This window comes from Sapajus apella, unplaced genomic scaffold, assembly GCF_009761245.1.
Source record: "Sapajus apella isolate SASKATOON/1434 unplaced genomic scaffold, GSC_monkey_1.0 scaffold2, whole genome shotgun sequence".
In the NCBI taxonomy this organism is placed as follows: domain Eukaryota; kingdom Metazoa; phylum Chordata; class Mammalia; order Primates; family Cebidae; genus Sapajus; species Sapajus apella.
The window spans coordinates 19,107,848-19,123,626 of record NW_022436942.1 but is presented as its reverse complement, the minus strand read 5'-3'; the positions used below and the strand labels follow the sequence as shown (position 1 = coordinate 19,123,626).

The window sequence follows — 15,779 nt, the reverse complement described above, 5'->3', positions numbered from 1 at the left end:
CCCCAGCCACACCTCCTGTGTATTAAGTTGCTGCCTCTCTGTCCCCCTCTTTGCTGCTGCGGTTCCTTAGGTGGATGACTGGGTTTCAAAGGTATGGGGCGGGGAGGCAGAAGGGCAGTCCAGAGGAGTCAGGACAGGAAATGTTTGGTGTGTGCTGGGCAGGGGCACTCTCACTAGCACGAAATATCTGAGCCTTGAAGATAGGCTCAGCGGGCTGTCAACTGGCCCTTTTAACTAATTCATAAAATAAACCCTAACCTATACTTCATTCCTTTCCTTTCAAATCTGCCTTAAGATTCCATTTAAACTTACATCCTCACTAGCCCAGCACTTAAACTTCTTTCCCTCCCAGTGTAATGCCCAGCCTAAATAGTAAATACTCAGTACTTTTTTTTTCTGTTTCCATAATGAATCCCAAACCTATGCCCAGTGATAATCTACAGTGTTTATTTATTTTATTTAGGCCTGCAGAGGGCTTTGCTACCATTTTTTTCCTATATTATGAAACTGAGTGACAAAATTATAGAAATTTGAAAGGCAGATGGGAAACATTTGTAATCAGTTCTGCCATTCGATTTTCATTCCTGCACTCATTTGCCCTCTCTGTCCAAATCCATATATTGCTTAAAACACACACACACAGTCTTGCACGCACACACACACACACACACACACACACACGTGTGCTACTCTGGGCCTCTCTGCTTTTGAGAAAGCCCTGCTCTATGGAGCAAGCCCCCCAAAAAAATTTCCACAAAAAAACACAACCACACACTGTTTCCTTTATCTTCATTGAAGCGTCTGCCTCTGTTCAAAGTCCCAAAAAACAAACATGACTCATCTATAGGATAAATAGAGGACTCACTACAATTTCCTACCTCAGCAGACAAAAGAGCAGAAAAGAAAAGGAGGTAAAAAACTTCTCAGTTAACAGAATCTGAATAGCCAGGACTACAGCCCTACTACCAATTAAGCTAAACTATTGTCACAGCAAACCATGGCTTATACTCTATAAATTGTCCAAATGAAAACTGCATGGCAAGGTTCCTATCTTATCCCCTTGAGCCCAGTGTTCCCTGCTATTCTGATTTACCTGCTGTCTTCCAAGGCCCTGCTCCTTTTGCAACCTGTAGTGCCCGTCATTGTGTGGAACTCTGTAAAAAGATCAGGAAGTCTTTTCTGGCTGCAAGGTGGTTGCTACCACGTTCTAGCTTACTTTCAGTGGGGAAGGGATAACCCAGGAAGTCCTTGAATGTGAAGGTAACGAGTGCAAATATTTGCGAGACCTCAAACATTTTCTTTCCTTCCTACCGGGTGGGTGCTGCGTGTCTGTGTGTGTATGGGGGGTGGGGCTCCAGAATTCCAGCTTCTGCTCCTGCTCTGCACTGCACCTGCTCTGCACCCATCCTCCTCAATGCCACAGCCACCAAACTGCTACTGTGCCCTTGCTGCCCCACCCTTTGCATGCCTACAAAGCCCTCTCTGGGGAAGGGGGTCCCTCATCTCGTGGTTGCCCTGGGGCTGTTGGTCTGGTACATGCTGGGATATGTGGGGGAGGCCAGATGGAGACGGGACATGGCGCTGTCACAAGAGCTCTGGGCTGCAGTGGAGACAGCAGGTTTTGCTGCCTAGAAAATTATGTAACTTTTTAATGCCTGACCACCCACCCTTCGCTCCTGGAGAAGGAATGAGCTGGACAGAACAGCCCATTACATAAAGGCAATGAGGCCTTTTGAGGAAATGACATGGTCTCCGTCTTCTCTGATCCCTGATTTTTCTTTCTTCTCTCTCCCCACCCCTGTCCCCTGCACTCCTCTGGGTGACTGTCTTGGGTCACTCGCCTTCCTTTCCATTTCTTCCCTTTGGCTCACCCCGTAGCTGGTACGTGACAATGCAGATCTGCGTTGTGAGCTTCCTAAACTGGAAAAACGACTTAGGGCTACGGCTGAGAGAGTTAAGGCCCTGGAGGGTGCACTGAAGGAGGCCAAGGAGGGCGCCATGAAGGACAAGCGCCGGTACCAGCAGGAGGTGGACCGCATCAAGGAGGCTGTTCGCTACAAGAGCTCGGGCAAGCGGGGCCATTCTGCCCAGATTGGTGAGTGGGTGTTAGCAGGCAAGGTGGGAGTACCCCCTGAAGCAAATTCAACAAATTCCTAATTGCCAAGCAACTCGGTTATGGCTTCTTACCTACCCCCAGCCTCATCCCACTTCCCCCCCAGAAAGTAAAAAAGTGATGATGTTACAAGCAACTCAGTTCAACCGCAGCTAAACGACCTCAGGGACCGGGGCAAATGCAGGGTCATAGCCTCCTCATGGCTGTTTCCTTTCTTTACTGCAGCCAAACCTGTCCGGCCTGGCCACTACCCAGCGTCCTCACCCACCAACCCCTACGGCACCCGGAGCCCTGAGTGCATCAGTTACACCAACAGTCTCTTCCAGAACTACCAGAATCTCTACCTGCAGGCCACACCTAGCTCCTCCTCAGACATGTAGTGAGTGACCACAGTGTGGGTTGGAGTCCCACCCAGGCTCACTGGAGCCTAGAAGCATAGGGTTGGGTCAGTTATTGGTTGTGGCTTAATTATTTTCCTCAACCTTGTCTCAACTTCATGCCTATGATTCAAAGGTGGGTGTCGGGCCGGGCGCGGTGGCTCACGCCTGTAATCCCAGCACTTTGGGAGGCCGAGGCGGGTGGATCACGAGGTCAAGAGATCGAGACCATCCTGGCCAACATGGTGAAACCCCGTCTCTACTAAAAATACAAAACATTAGCTGGGCGTGGTGGCACATGCCTGTAATCCCAGCTACTCAGGAGGCTGAGGCAGGAGAATTGCCTGAACCCAGGAGGCGGAGGTTGCGGTGAGCCGAGATCGCGCCATTGCACTCCAGCCTGGGTAACAAGAGTGAGACTCCATCTCAAAAAAAAAAAAAAAAAAAAAGAAGGTGGGTGTCTACCCTCCCAGCCTGTGGCCATGTTTGTTGTCCTCTGCTCTCTGGGGATGGGGAGGGCTGTGCAGCTCTATCACTGAGGGTGAGTGTGGATTAGTGATCCTCAGACTAGTGGAGGGTGGGTGCCAGATGCTGCCTCTTTCCTCTGCTCCCTCCAGCTTTGCTAACTCCTGTACCAGCAGTGGAGCCCCATCTTCTGGTGGCCCCTTGGCTTCTTACCAGAAAGCCAACATGGACAATGGTGAGTGAAAAAGATGGGTAATCCCACCTTTGGGGTCCTCAGAGCAAGTTGAGAGGCATAAAAGAAAGTGACCTTAGTCTACAAGAAATACTAACTGAACCTTTCGGGTGTGCCAAGGCTTAAAATAAAAAAGTACAGTTGGGTGTGGTGGCATGCACCTGTAGTCCCAGCTACTTGCGAGGCTGAGATAGGAGGATTGCTTGAGCTCAGGAGCTTAAGGCTGAAGTGCACTGTGATTACATCTGTGAACAGCCACTGCACTCAGCCTGGGCAACATAGTAAGGCCCCAACTCTAAAATAATAATAATACATATATTTTAAAAAGTGACCCTGTACCAGCAGCTTGAGCACTGCTCAGTCCTTTAGGTCTCAAACTGCCTCGGAAGTGGATTCCTCCTATTACCATGCGAGTCCTCACCCTTACCTTCCAGTCCCCCTTTCCTCTCCTTAGCCAGGGGCCAGGGAGACTTTTTCTCCAACAAAATAATGATGCAGCTTGGGATAACTAAGGAGAAAGTGTCACAGCTTATTTTTTTCTCTAAGGAATTAGGATGGGAGAGGGTTTCAGCAAACTGTTTCTAACATCCAGTCTCCTTTTTTCTTCTTCTAACCGTGTTTTCTCAATGATGATCTCCTCAGGAAATGCCACAGATATCAATGACAATAGGTACAGCAGTCCCTACTACCCCTGGGTTCTCTGGGTGGGACCAGAAGAAATGATTAAATTTCCCTTGTGCCCCACTTGGAGGTTCCTGGAGCCTTGGGGGGAGGAGGAAGTAAGACTTATTCTTTCCCTCACTGCATTGTCCAGGAGATGCAGTCAGTCCTCTGCCGCAGTGCAGTGTCTCCCTCCTCCAATCCCATCTGTGGATTCTCCCTATTCCAGTGAGAAGGTCTGGATGAAAACATCATGGGCGTCTGATGACTAGGTTTCTCTCCTACCTTTGGGAGCCTTGTAATATTGGACAAGTCATTTATGTCCCTCTGGCCTTGAGTTTCCCTGTATTCCTGTATAATACGAATAGTCCCTGCCCTTTGTGATCTCACAGAAACCCTCTTAGAGCAGAGTGACCATGATGACAGGACTACTTTCATTTTTATGGAGCTGATCGTGGTGGGTTTCTTCCTCCAGGAGTGACCTGCCTTGTGGCTATGAAGCTGAGGACCAGGCCAAGCTTTTCCCTCTCCACCAAGAGACAGCAGCCAGCTAATCTCCCACACCCATGGCTGCATACCTGCACTTTCAGGTAGATCAGGCTGCTTCCCTTTTTGCTGACAGCCTCTTTGGTTCTCCTGCTGCTTCTTTTTTTTTTTCCATCTCAAAACATTTTACCCTTCAACTCCCGCTTTCCCCTGCTGGGGGCTACGTCTGTGCTGCCCCATGTAACCTGGACACTGACCTTCCCTGGCCGCTTTTGCTTTCCCTTAGGCTATAGCGGTAATTACAGTACTGTCTTTTTGCCACTAGGGGTCACTGTCACATGTCCAAAGAAGAGAGCTTGGCCTCTGTAGATTAGAGCCATATGGGGATGGTAGATGGCAGATCTATCGGGAGACCCTGGGAGTCCATCACAACCCCACCTCTACCTCCACCCTGAAATAATTTTGGATGGATAGGCGTTTTTGGAACTAAGACATCTCCAGTAAGGAGATGTTTTGCCTGCACCTGTGTCCCATCCTCCTCCCATGTGTGTATGCCACCAGTAAGCTTTAGGACGTGCCTCACGAAATCAGTCAGTGCTCCCCTCCCATCTTTCTCAGTGGAGGTGGAAAAGCCCCTTTCTCCTCCTCTGTCCTCAGGTGCTCTCCTCTAGCAGCACAGGAACCTTCTTTGTTCTTGTGTATCACCAGGTTTCTCACCAAAGTTGCTTTAGGGCCCAGAAGTGGCACAGCGAACATGGCCAGTTCTTACTGGGCTGCATCTAAGCTGAGGCCTCTCCAGGGGTTTCCCAGAATAGTAGACCCGGCACACACAGGCAGAAAAGCCTGAGAAGCAGAGAAGGAGGAATGCGGAAGAGGAGTCGGGGAGGCCTGGGGTGGAGGTGAAGGGCTGGGTCGCGAGGGTAGGGGGTCTGCTGGTTGGTATTAAAGGAACAGGATGGTAAACCAACGTGTGTGCAGATGCCACCTGTTCCTGTTCCATGGCGGAGCTCCAAGCTGAGCCCTCACACCCTCTTTCTCTTTCTTTCCCAGTTTCTAAGAGGGACTGAGGCCTCTTCTCTCAGCATGCTGCAAACCTGTGGTCTCTGATACTAACTCCCTCCCCATTCCCTGTTGTTGGACTGTACTATGTTTGATGTCTTACTTACTCTGTATCTCTTTGTACTCTGTATCTATATATCAAAAGCTGCTGCTATGTCTCTCTTCTGTCTTACTCTCTAAGTATCTACTGATGTATTTAGCAATTTCAAAGCATAGTCTACCTTCCTTATTTGGGGCAATAGGGAGGAGGGTGAATGTTTCTTCTTTCTTATACTTGTCTCACACTGAGTGGTGTTAGTCACCGAGTAGAGGTCAGAGATATGACAAAAGGAAAAACGGGAGTTAGAGGGCTGTGACCCTTCACACACACACATACACACACACACACACACACACACACACACATACACACACACACACACACATAAAGCCTTAAGCAGAAGAATGTCCTAGCATCATAAGACAGAGAAATAGACTCTTCCTCCCTCCTTTCACGTATAGCACAGGGGAAGGTGAAATGGAAGGGCTGCTAAATGAGACATATAATTTTCTTCATACACCCCTCACCTTAATCAAAGGATTTGGGTGTTTACCTCTGCCCTACAAAGCCTGCCTTTTGCCTCTCTCTTCCTGTTTTCCCCTGGACTGAGAAATGGGTTGCTCAAGGGACCATTTCCCTTTTTCTTCACTGCTCCTTTTGATATTCCCTGCCCCAGAGCTCGTGACCAGAACCCAGAGTTGATTTAAAATATTTTGAAAAGTTGAGGAGGCAGACTGCTCCCAGCAGCCTGTCAATGGCGGCTCATCTGTCCATGGTGATGGTTACAGGCAGGTGTAGTCAAAATGATTGATTCCTTGGGTTTGGGGGTGAATAGGCTGGGAAATTTGAGCCTTTCTTTTTGTTGCAGTGCAATGAGCTGGATTCCTTTCTCAGGCCTGTACTGGACCACACACTCCTCACATCTCCATCCACCCTTTGGTTTGGGGGCTTCCAGCTCATTGGCAAAATCTCTCTGTCTAGTTGCCTTCCTTTCAAGCTGGAGCCTGCCCTTTCCTCAACATACATTTTTTTCTCCACAAAGATTTCCTTCTCTAATGTCCCCATCTGGTATTAAGTGCACTTTAAAGAAAGGAGCAGGGTGGATTTTCAGGAGAAGGGGAGCTCTAAGGCTTGACCCTAAGGGCTCTTCTCCCAGCCATTCTCAGCCCACATGCAGCACCCCCCATACTGAAGAGGACTATTGTTTTTGTTTCAGATGGTCCTTTCCTTCCACATGGTGCTAAGGTGGTTTTCTAGGTAACTGCAGGGATGGAGGTCACTAGCCAGTCCAAACCAGGAGAGAAAGTCTGGTGTCCTGATATCCAGTCTTATCTAGGATAGAAGACCAAGATTCTCCAGTGGCAGGGCAGCCCATCACCCAGCTTCTAAGTCAGGAAAGGAAGCTGAGTGGGAGTGCCAGCTGATAAGCGCAGGCTGCACTGGCCCATGACTCCTTCAAGGGAGAGAGGCTCTGCTCCCTTTACCTGCTGAGCTCCTTTCAGCGTTAAGGAGAACTTCAGGGGGAAAAATATCAGCAGGGTGTGGAATAAATCCAAAGTGGGTGGTTTTTAAACATTTTTCAAAACAAATCTTACACAGAATCCCAATATAAAAAATAAAGTCATGCAGACCTGGGCAGTTTGCATTTTCTTTTTTGGTGGAAGAATCTTCAAGGTCTCTTAAAACTGTTCAAGGGCGCCTCAGCGAATGAGCCCTGAACAGTCCTAAGAGACCCTAAGGATTCTGTTGAGTAGTTTGAAAACCATTGTTCTGAGGAAGGGGGTCCAATCTGGCTCCTCCGCACTAAAGCTGCAACTCACAGAAAAGAGGGCACAAGGGTGGGGCAGACAAGCCAGTCTGTCTCCAGACACACTAGGGAGGAAGGGAGGTTCCTGTGCGCCTGTGGACTTAGGCTAATGTTTGCTGCCAGCAGGGCATCTAAGAATCCAGGGGATTTTATGTAATGTTGCCACCACATGGTTCTTTTAAAAACACATAAGAAAATGTGAGGGTGTAGGGCAGATGAGGAGAGAGATGACACAGAGGGAGCAGCCTTCTCTTTAGCAAGATGTAAGGGAAATATAATTCACTTACATAAAAAAGAAACAACATACACGCAAACCCTTCACCAGAAGCTTCACACTACATCCTCCTCCTCCCCCTGCTCCCCACCTTCACCGCATCCCTTTCAGAGCCAGGGTCACTGCAAGGGGCACCTGGCCTGCCCACTCACATCTGCCAAAATGTTGCATGCCAGTGTGGAAGACAAACCAAATTGCACAACCCCCTGTGTGTATTTAATTGGTGTACATAGATATCTTTAAAATAAAATAAATTCAATGATGACTCTATGTTGTTGTAAATATTCTTTATCCCTCCTCCATCTCACTCCCTTCCTTGGATATAATGGAACTTGATAGAATATATATTTCCAGATGTTTTGCTACAGATTTACATACAGGCTTGGCGTTTTTCCCATTTGACACTATATCCTGGAGATCTTTTTATGTCTATATATATCCATTGACCTCATTAAAATATAATTTTTCACATATTTATCCTACAATTCATTCAGCCAGTCTACTACTGGTGGATATCTACACTGTTTGTAATTTTTACCAAAAGTGGTATCTTGTTCCTTTATTTTTTATGCAGAGCAGCGTCAGTCCTGGCATCAATTCCTTCCCTCTCCAGTGTGTCACTCTCTCCACAGCCAACAGATCAATATTCCTGTCCCAAGATCATCCACTACAATCACCCTTCCAACCCATTTTTTTTTTTTTTTTTTTTTTTTTTTTTTTTGAGACAGAGTCTCACTCCTCTGTTGACAGGCTGGAGTGAAGTGGTGCTATCTCAGCTCACTGCAACCTCCACCTCCTGGGTTCAACTGATTCTCCTGCCTCAGCCTCCCGAGTAGCTGTGATTACAGGCATGCACCACCATGCCCAGCTAATTTTTGTATTTTTAGTAGAGGCGGGGTTTCACCATGTTGGCCAGGATGGTCTTGATCTCTTGACCTCACGATCCGCCCACCTCGGCCTCCCAAAGTGCTGGGATTACAGGCATGAGCCACCACATCAGGCCCCAACCCCCATTTTAAAGTGTAGTCCACCTCTCTTCTTTGCTCATACCTCAGAACTTCTCAGATGGAGAAAACTGCACACCCAAAAAACTGGAGCAAGTAAAACTGAAGAGCCTACAAACCTACGAGGACCTCTGGTGCTGCTCACTTTCTTCTCCTATTTCCCAGAGCAAGGGTCTACACCCTTTCCACCCTTCTCTCTCAGCCAGCAACTTTCTCATCTGCTTCAACGGGAAAATTAAGGCACTTGAGCTTGAAATTCTTTATCTTCCCCCCACCTGCCTACATGCACCTAAACAATTACCCATCTATGTCTGCACATATCCTTTCCTTCCCCCTTCTGACAAGTGATAAATCTCCTTTCTCTGGGCTAACATGAATCCCTTCTAGATATTTAATTCTTGAGATACTGATGTAGAACCTCATTATATAAATATAGAAAATATATAAAACTGCTGGGCACGATGGCTCACACCTATAATCCCAGCACTTTGGGAGATCAAGGTGGGTGGATCATGAGGTCAGGAGTTTGAGACCACTCTGGCCAACATAGTAAAACCCCGTCTCTACTAAAAATACAAAAAATTAGCTGGTTGTGGTAGTGTGCACCTGTAATCCCAGCTATTTGGGAGGCTGAGGCAGGAGAATTGCGTGAACCTGGGAGGTGGAGGTTGCAGTGAGCAGAGACTGCCATTGCACTCCAGCTGGGGTGACAGTGCAAGACTCCATCTCAAAAAAAAAAAAAAATATATATATATATATATATATATATAAAACTGATAAACTGATGGCGACTTAGGAGTTTTCACCTTTTTTATTTTTTTTAAGTCTTGCTCTGTCCAGGCTGGAGGGCAGTGGCACGATCTTGGCTCACTGCAACCTTTGCCTCTCAGGTTCAAGCAATTCTACTGCCTCAGCCTCCTGATTATCTGGGACTACAGGCACACAGCAACATGCCTGGCTAATTTTTATATTTTTAATAGAGATGAGTTTTCAACAGGCTAGCCAGGCTTGTCTCCAACTCCTGGCCTCAAGTGATCCGCCTGCCTAAGGCATCTTCTTTATTAATGCCTGTCTCAATGATCTCATCTTGTAAAGGTCCCTCCCTTAAGAGTCCCTCCCTTTACTATGTGTTTCTCTATCTTACTTGTTTTCTTAAAGCCAAATATCCAGAAATCGTCCCAAGCTCCCCACCCCCACTTTCTCACCCCCATTCATTCCTTAGCCTATCTTGATCTGCCGCTTGTTTTGTCCAAAACTGCTTTTCCAAACGGCACTAGTTACCATATACAGGGGACACTTCTCTTGGACAACAGTCCTTCTTTTGCTTCACCTTTCCATGATGTATGACACTTCTTCACTCCTTCCTTCTTGAAACGCAACTCCCCTTGGGTTCTGTGATGCTGCTCTCTTGGCTCCCTGTAATTCTCTGGCCACCCTTCTGAGTCTTCCTCCCCAACCCTCTTAAATGCTGCCCTATCCCAGGGCTCAGCCTTTGGTTCCTTCCTTGCTCTAAGATATGTCATCCATGCCTGCAGATTCCACAACAATTCTTAAATCTATATCCCCAGTCCCGACCATTTTGCTGAGCTGTGGGAACTTACCAAACCGAACTTACCTTTCCCTGAAACTGCTCCTTTTCATGTCACCATCATTTCTTTCATGTCATCATCATCATTAGCCAGAAGCCTTAGACTCACTCTCAATGCCTCCCCCCACATTCAGATAAATTTTCCAAGTTGACATCAAACTGCATCTTTAGATGCCATCCCTTCTTTCAAACCCAACAGCCACTGCTTTAGTTCATTATCTGTGCCTGAACTTGTGCAATACCTGTCACCCTCCAGGAACATGCCTGAGTGGTCCTTCTAAAAGCACATCAAATAGATTCAAGCTGCTTAAGGCATTGCCAGTGCCTACCCTCTCTAAGTTTTGTTTCTTCCCAGTGGTTCTCAAATCTTAGGCCTTAATACTTACATCTCCCAGAAAGGGACTAGTCCTTCCTTCCTCCCTTCCTTCCTTCTTTCTTTTTTGAGACAGAGTCTTCCTCTGTCCTCCAGGCTGCAGTGCAATGGCGTGATCTTGTCTCACGGCAACCTCTGCCTCTGGATTTCAAGTTATTCTCCTGTCTCAGCCTCCCGAGTAGCTGGGACTATAGGCACCCGCCATTGTGCCCAGCTTATTTTTGTACTTTTGTACAGATGGGGGTTTCACCATGTTGGCCATGCTGGTCTTGAACTCCTGACCTCAGGTGATCCACCCGCTTCACCCTCCCAAAGTGCTGGGATTACAGGCATGAGCCACCGTGCCTGGCCCAGTTTTTTCTTTTTTTTTGAGACGGAGTTTCACTCATGATACCCAGGCTGGAGTGCAATGGCGCGATCTCAGCTCACCGCAACCTCCGCCTCCTGGTTTCAGGCAATTCTCCTGCCTCAGCCTCCTGAGTAGCTGGGATTACAGGCATGCACCACCATGCCCAGCTAATTTTTTGTATTTTTAGTAGAGACGGGGTTTCACCATTTGACCAGGATGGTCTCGATCTCTTGACCTCGTGATCCACCCGCCTTGGCCTCCCAAAGTGCTGGGATTACAGGCTTGAGCCACCGCGCCCGGCTAGTTTTTTCTTGTCTCCGTGTCTTTTGTACGCTGTTCTGTCTAGAAAGACTTTTAACCCCTATCTCTGAACTCCACCCACCTTTCCAAACTCAGTAAACTGTCTCCATCCTCTTTTAAGCCTTCCCTGACCAGCTACATTTCCTTATTTTTGTATCATTGGCTTTGCTTCATACGCAGCTCTAGGCCATTAGACTCCCAAATCAGTCCCTAGAACAGGACCTGGTACAAGTAAGTGCTCAATAAATATTTGTTAAACGAATGAATGAATTTAAAGACGCCTGAGACCACTGTTAAGAAATTCGGATTTCCAAACCCCTCCCCTTCCCAACTCCCACTCGTAAGAATGCTTTCGCATCAGCCTCAGGACCGAGGTTACTTATTAGAAACTGGGCAAAGTCGGAAGGCGGCCACTTTGCAGCAAAGAAGCCCTAGACCTGGGAGTGAATCAGGCCAGCTCAGGCCGCACTGCGGTCTCCTGGTTGACAGGTCGAGGGGCCTGGCGGGCGGCTCGCGTCGCCAGCTTACAGGGCTCCCGCGCGCCAGGTGAGCCCACTCACTGCGCGGACGTTGGGACTGGCTGGCGCGGGGGGGCGGGGCCAGCGTCGCCCCGCCCCGCCCGGCCCTGCTCACGCGTCCGTTGTCCGGCCTCCGGTCACGTGACAGCAGCGCAGGTGAGCGCCGCTTCCGGGGTCGGGCGCCTTGATCGCGGCCGGCTGGGGTTTCCACTCGGTCGGTTGCGCGGGAGACTATGGCGTCCTCCTCTGTCCCACCGGCCACCGTACCGGCGGCGACAGCAGGCCCCGGCACAGGTTTCGGCTTCGCCTCCAAAACCAAGAAGAAGCATTTCGTGCAGCAGAAGGTGAAGGTGTTCCGGGCGGCAGACCCACTGGTGGGTGTGTTCCTGTGGGGCGTAGCCCACTCGGTGAGAACCGGTCCTAGACCCCCGCAGCCCTGTCCAAAGCCCTCTGCTCCGAGACGTCCCGGTTTCCAGGTTCCAGCCTCCGGAGCCCCACGCGCTGCCACTCCCCTCCCCCGAGCTGCCTTGGTCCTTGTCCAGCAACCCCCAGGTGTTCCCCCAGCAGGTTTTCTGATTGCGGACTTTTTTCTCTTCATCAGCCCTTTACTGCTCCACTCTAGTTCCACCTTTCCCCCTGAAATCCAGCTCCCTGTGCTTTGACTCCTTCCTGCCGTGTCCAGCTTCACTCTCTGGCTACGGAGGCTGGCCAGGACTGGGCGCTAACAGGGAGGACATTAGGGGGAGTGGCTTTTTCTTGGGTGGTGTTGGTGAGAGTGTAGGTGGAGGGTGGGGGGCCGAGGGGAGTAGATGGATGAAGAGGTTCTTTCATTTTGCTTTCCACCTTGCTTTCCAGCCCCGGTTCTTGGCTTTTGAATCTTGGCTTTGTCTAGGGGAAGCTCCAGGTTTCCTGGACTTTCTAATCCTGCTTCTCCCTTCCTTTCCCTTCCAGAGGTACAGCATTTCAGAGAAACTACCCCACCCTGAGCTAGAAGCTGCAGTCTCTCAGGACTTATGTATATATGCCTTTGGTCATAACTGCATCCTCACGCTGGCTGGAGCGATCGGTTTTGGTGTAGGTGGCAGCGATTGTTGACCAAAGAGAAGGCTGAGGAGCTCTGGCTCTGGGGTCACTGTGGTGGTGAACTTAAGAAGCAGGAAACTGCTCTAGGGGGTAGGGCCTGGGAGTCAGGAGGCAGCCAAGGAGACTTCCAACCCCTTTCCTGAGGATACCTTAGGTGAAAGAAGCACAGCCATTGCCCATCTTCCGTCAGGTCTGGAGTGGGAGAAATAGAGTGATCTTGAATGTGACAGGGAATATTTTCGAAATCAACGTTCTTGAATGATTATAGTCATGGCTGCGTTGTGGGGATGAAAGTTGTGAGGAAGAATACAGGTTTTGTCACATTTTTAATTTGTGGTAAAGAATTTCTTAACCACAGATTAGGAATGTTGTTTGTGGCCAGTCAGATCGCCTTTGGATTTGTGACTCTGGGTGGTAAGCTCTTAGTGAGTATTCAGTGGAAGGCACTTCGCATGGGGAAGGCTGATAGAAGTAGGGCTGCCTCTCATATGTACCTTCCAGGTGATTCATCCATCCCTGTGGGATGCTTAACAGGGAGGGTTTTCCCTTGTTAAGGATTGGGGGAGTTACATGTAAGACCTACCTCAGCTTCACTAGGTATATAATATACTCTAGCCCCAGCACCCCACCCTCTGCCAACACACATCTACTTCAAGTGTTTGGAATGGAGAAATTCCTTGAACATATGTCTTAGTGATGATTCAGCTTGCCTAGCAGGTGGGGAGGAGGGGGCAGGAAGAACTCTAGCTGAATTTTAGGCTGGGAATCTCAAGTGGCTTTTTTTTTTTTTTTTTCTGGAGGAATATGTTCTGTCCTCCTTTTCTACTGAGAACGGGAGGAGTTGCTTGCACAGCAGTGTGTGGGATTTAGGTTAGACTGCAGTTCATAACCTCTGTGGAATGATCTAGTAAGGATAGGCAAGGGATTCATTTATTTGGTTAATAGACATGTCAGGATCACTGTGTGCCAAACACTGTGCTAGTTAGACACCTGAGAGATGGAGAGGACTCGAACGAGCCTGTGTTCTTTAAGAGCTCACAATCTAGATGAGTGAACTTACATAAACTAGTGATTACAGTCATGTGGTAACAAAGGCAGGTGAAAGGTACTGTAGCAACACCAAGGAGAAAGCACAGCTCGGGATTTCTGAGTAGCAGAGCTTCCTTTCTACCCTGAATTAGCAGACTGCAGATCCTGGGGGCCGAGGAGAACATGTGATGCTTCTGTCCTCTGTGCTGTGGATTAGTTTGGCTTTAGAGAACAGATGCCTAATGAGCTCATAGCCTCTGATTGCCTGCATTCCCTCTGAAATCAGCTGCTCTTCCTTTGCCTTACACCTAGACAGGTGGGGGCCTACTGCAAACAACTGGGTCAGAGTGGTCTAGGAAGACTGGTCCTGTTTGCAAAGAGATGCCTTCTGCAGGATATGGACATTTATCCTTTTGGCTGCGGTTGGCCCCTCAGAATCCCAACTCTCTTGTGCATTTTAAAAATCTTTGTTTTTTTCTTTTTCTAATGGAACACATAACTGTCTTGAGTCTGCAGAGTTTTTTTTTTTTTTTTTTTTTTTTTTTTTTTTTTCTAGAATTTCTCAAAGCTTTAAAAATAGTCCTGAGTTGCTTACAAGGTTATCCTAATATAAAATGACTGTTGCGAGCATGAAGGGGTGAGAGTGTTGGGGACTATGTGTGAGGGTTGCTTACTGTAGTCCTTCTTGGGCAGCAAGAAGGGTTAGACACACTCTCTCACTTCTGTCAAGCATATACATAGCCAGTGTTTTTAAAGGAATGAGATTTGAGTGGCCTTTCCATGACTGCTGCCCAGATACAGTGTATGGGTAGCTCTCCACACCTTACTCATGGCCTCCCTATTCATGTTTTGGCTTATCAGATCAATGAGCTCAGCCAGGTGCCTCCCCCAGTGATGCTGCTTCCAGATGACTTTAAGGCCAGCTCCAAGATCAAGGTCAACAATCACCTTTTCCACAGGTAAGTGATGATCCTTGCCATTCTCATGTCAACCTTCCTAGAAAGGAGTAATAAATACTTTAAAAAGTTTCAGTGAGTTGAAAATTTAACCTCCTTCCCAATGCAGAAATTAGTTTTGTGCAAAGAAACCATGAGAATAATTTCTGGTATTCCCTATATCCTTATACGAATCAGTATTATCTCTCCTCTAGCCTGGCAATTCCGTAGAGTAAATATGTGCAGATACCATTACCTGCTCTTTTTCTCTTTCTTTTTCTCCTGTGACCTTGCAGATGCCATGAGACCATTAGCTTCTGATAGGGACTCCTTGAAAGAAAAACCTGAGTTCTCTTAAGCCCTCCCAGTATCAGAAGATGCCATTCAAAACAGTGGTGCCTGTTGCTGACTTTAGAATGTCTCTGACTTGCTTGAGATTTGGGAAATGCTACTGTTTGGATGGGTAGTAGATCCTGGCTCTACTACACCACTCACCAACCATGTTACTTAGGCAGGTCACTCAATCACCCTGAGACACATTCTCCCCTTCTGTAACATGGAAATAATATATGTTTATAGGACCTCACAAGGGCCAGATGTGGTGATGCATGCCTGTAATCCCAGCACTTTGGGAGGCCGAGGCAGGTGGATCACTTGAGGTCAGGAGTTTGAGACCAGCTCGACCAACATGGTGAAACCCCATCTCTACTAAAAATATAAAAATTAACCGGGTGTGGTGGCATGCGCCTGTAATCCCCACTACTCGGGAGGCTGAGGCAGGAGAATCTCTTGAACCCGGGAGGTGGAGGTTACAGTGAGCCGAATTTGCACCACTGCACTCCAGCATGGGCGCCAGAGCAAGACTCTGTCTCAAAAAAATATAAATAGGCCGGGCGCGGTGGCTCACGCCTGTAATCCCAGCACTTTGGGAGGCCGAGGCGGGTGGATCACGAGGTCCAGAGATCCAGACCATCCTGGTCAACACGGTGAAACCCCGTCTCTACTAAAAATACAAAACATTAGCTGGGCATGGTGGTGCGTGCCTGTAATCCCAGCTACTCAGGAGGCTGAGGCAGGAGAATTGACT

At 48.3% G+C, this 15,779-nt stretch overlaps 2 protein-coding genes across 3 annotated transcripts in view; both read left to right on the top strand.

The window, feature by feature from the left end:
• Positions 1 to 7,783, top strand: part of KIF5A (kinesin family member 5A) — a 37,972-nt gene extending 30,189 nt beyond the window's left edge. The window contains exons 24-29 of the mRNA XM_032289321.1: positions 1,879 to 2,095; positions 2,339 to 2,492; positions 3,108 to 3,190; positions 3,830 to 3,857; positions 4,323 to 4,437; positions 5,384 to 7,783. Of these exons, the coding sequence (XP_032145212.1) occupies positions 1,879 to 2,095; positions 2,339 to 2,492; positions 3,108 to 3,190; positions 3,830 to 3,857; positions 4,323 to 4,401 (561 nt within the window). The 3' untranslated portion in view covers positions 4,402 to 4,437; positions 5,384 to 7,783. The remainder of the gene's footprint in view (positions 1 to 1,878; positions 2,096 to 2,338; positions 2,493 to 3,107; positions 3,191 to 3,829; positions 3,858 to 4,322; positions 4,438 to 5,383) is intronic.
• Positions 7,784 to 11,754: 3,971 nt separating this feature from the next.
• Positions 11,755 to 15,779, top strand: part of PIP4K2C (phosphatidylinositol-5-phosphate 4-kinase type 2 gamma) — an 11,484-nt gene continuing 7,459 nt past the window's right edge. Inside the window, exons 1-2 of one of the 2 annotated variants that reach the window (XM_032289401.1) lie at positions 11,755 to 12,052; positions 14,619 to 14,716. In XM_032289401.1, coding sequence (XP_032145292.1) covers positions 11,879 to 12,052; positions 14,619 to 14,716 — 272 coding nt within the window. In that variant the 5' untranslated portion in view covers positions 11,755 to 11,878. The remainder of the gene's footprint in view (positions 12,053 to 14,618; positions 14,717 to 15,779) is intronic. The other variant, XM_032289412.1, reaches the window with a different exon arrangement.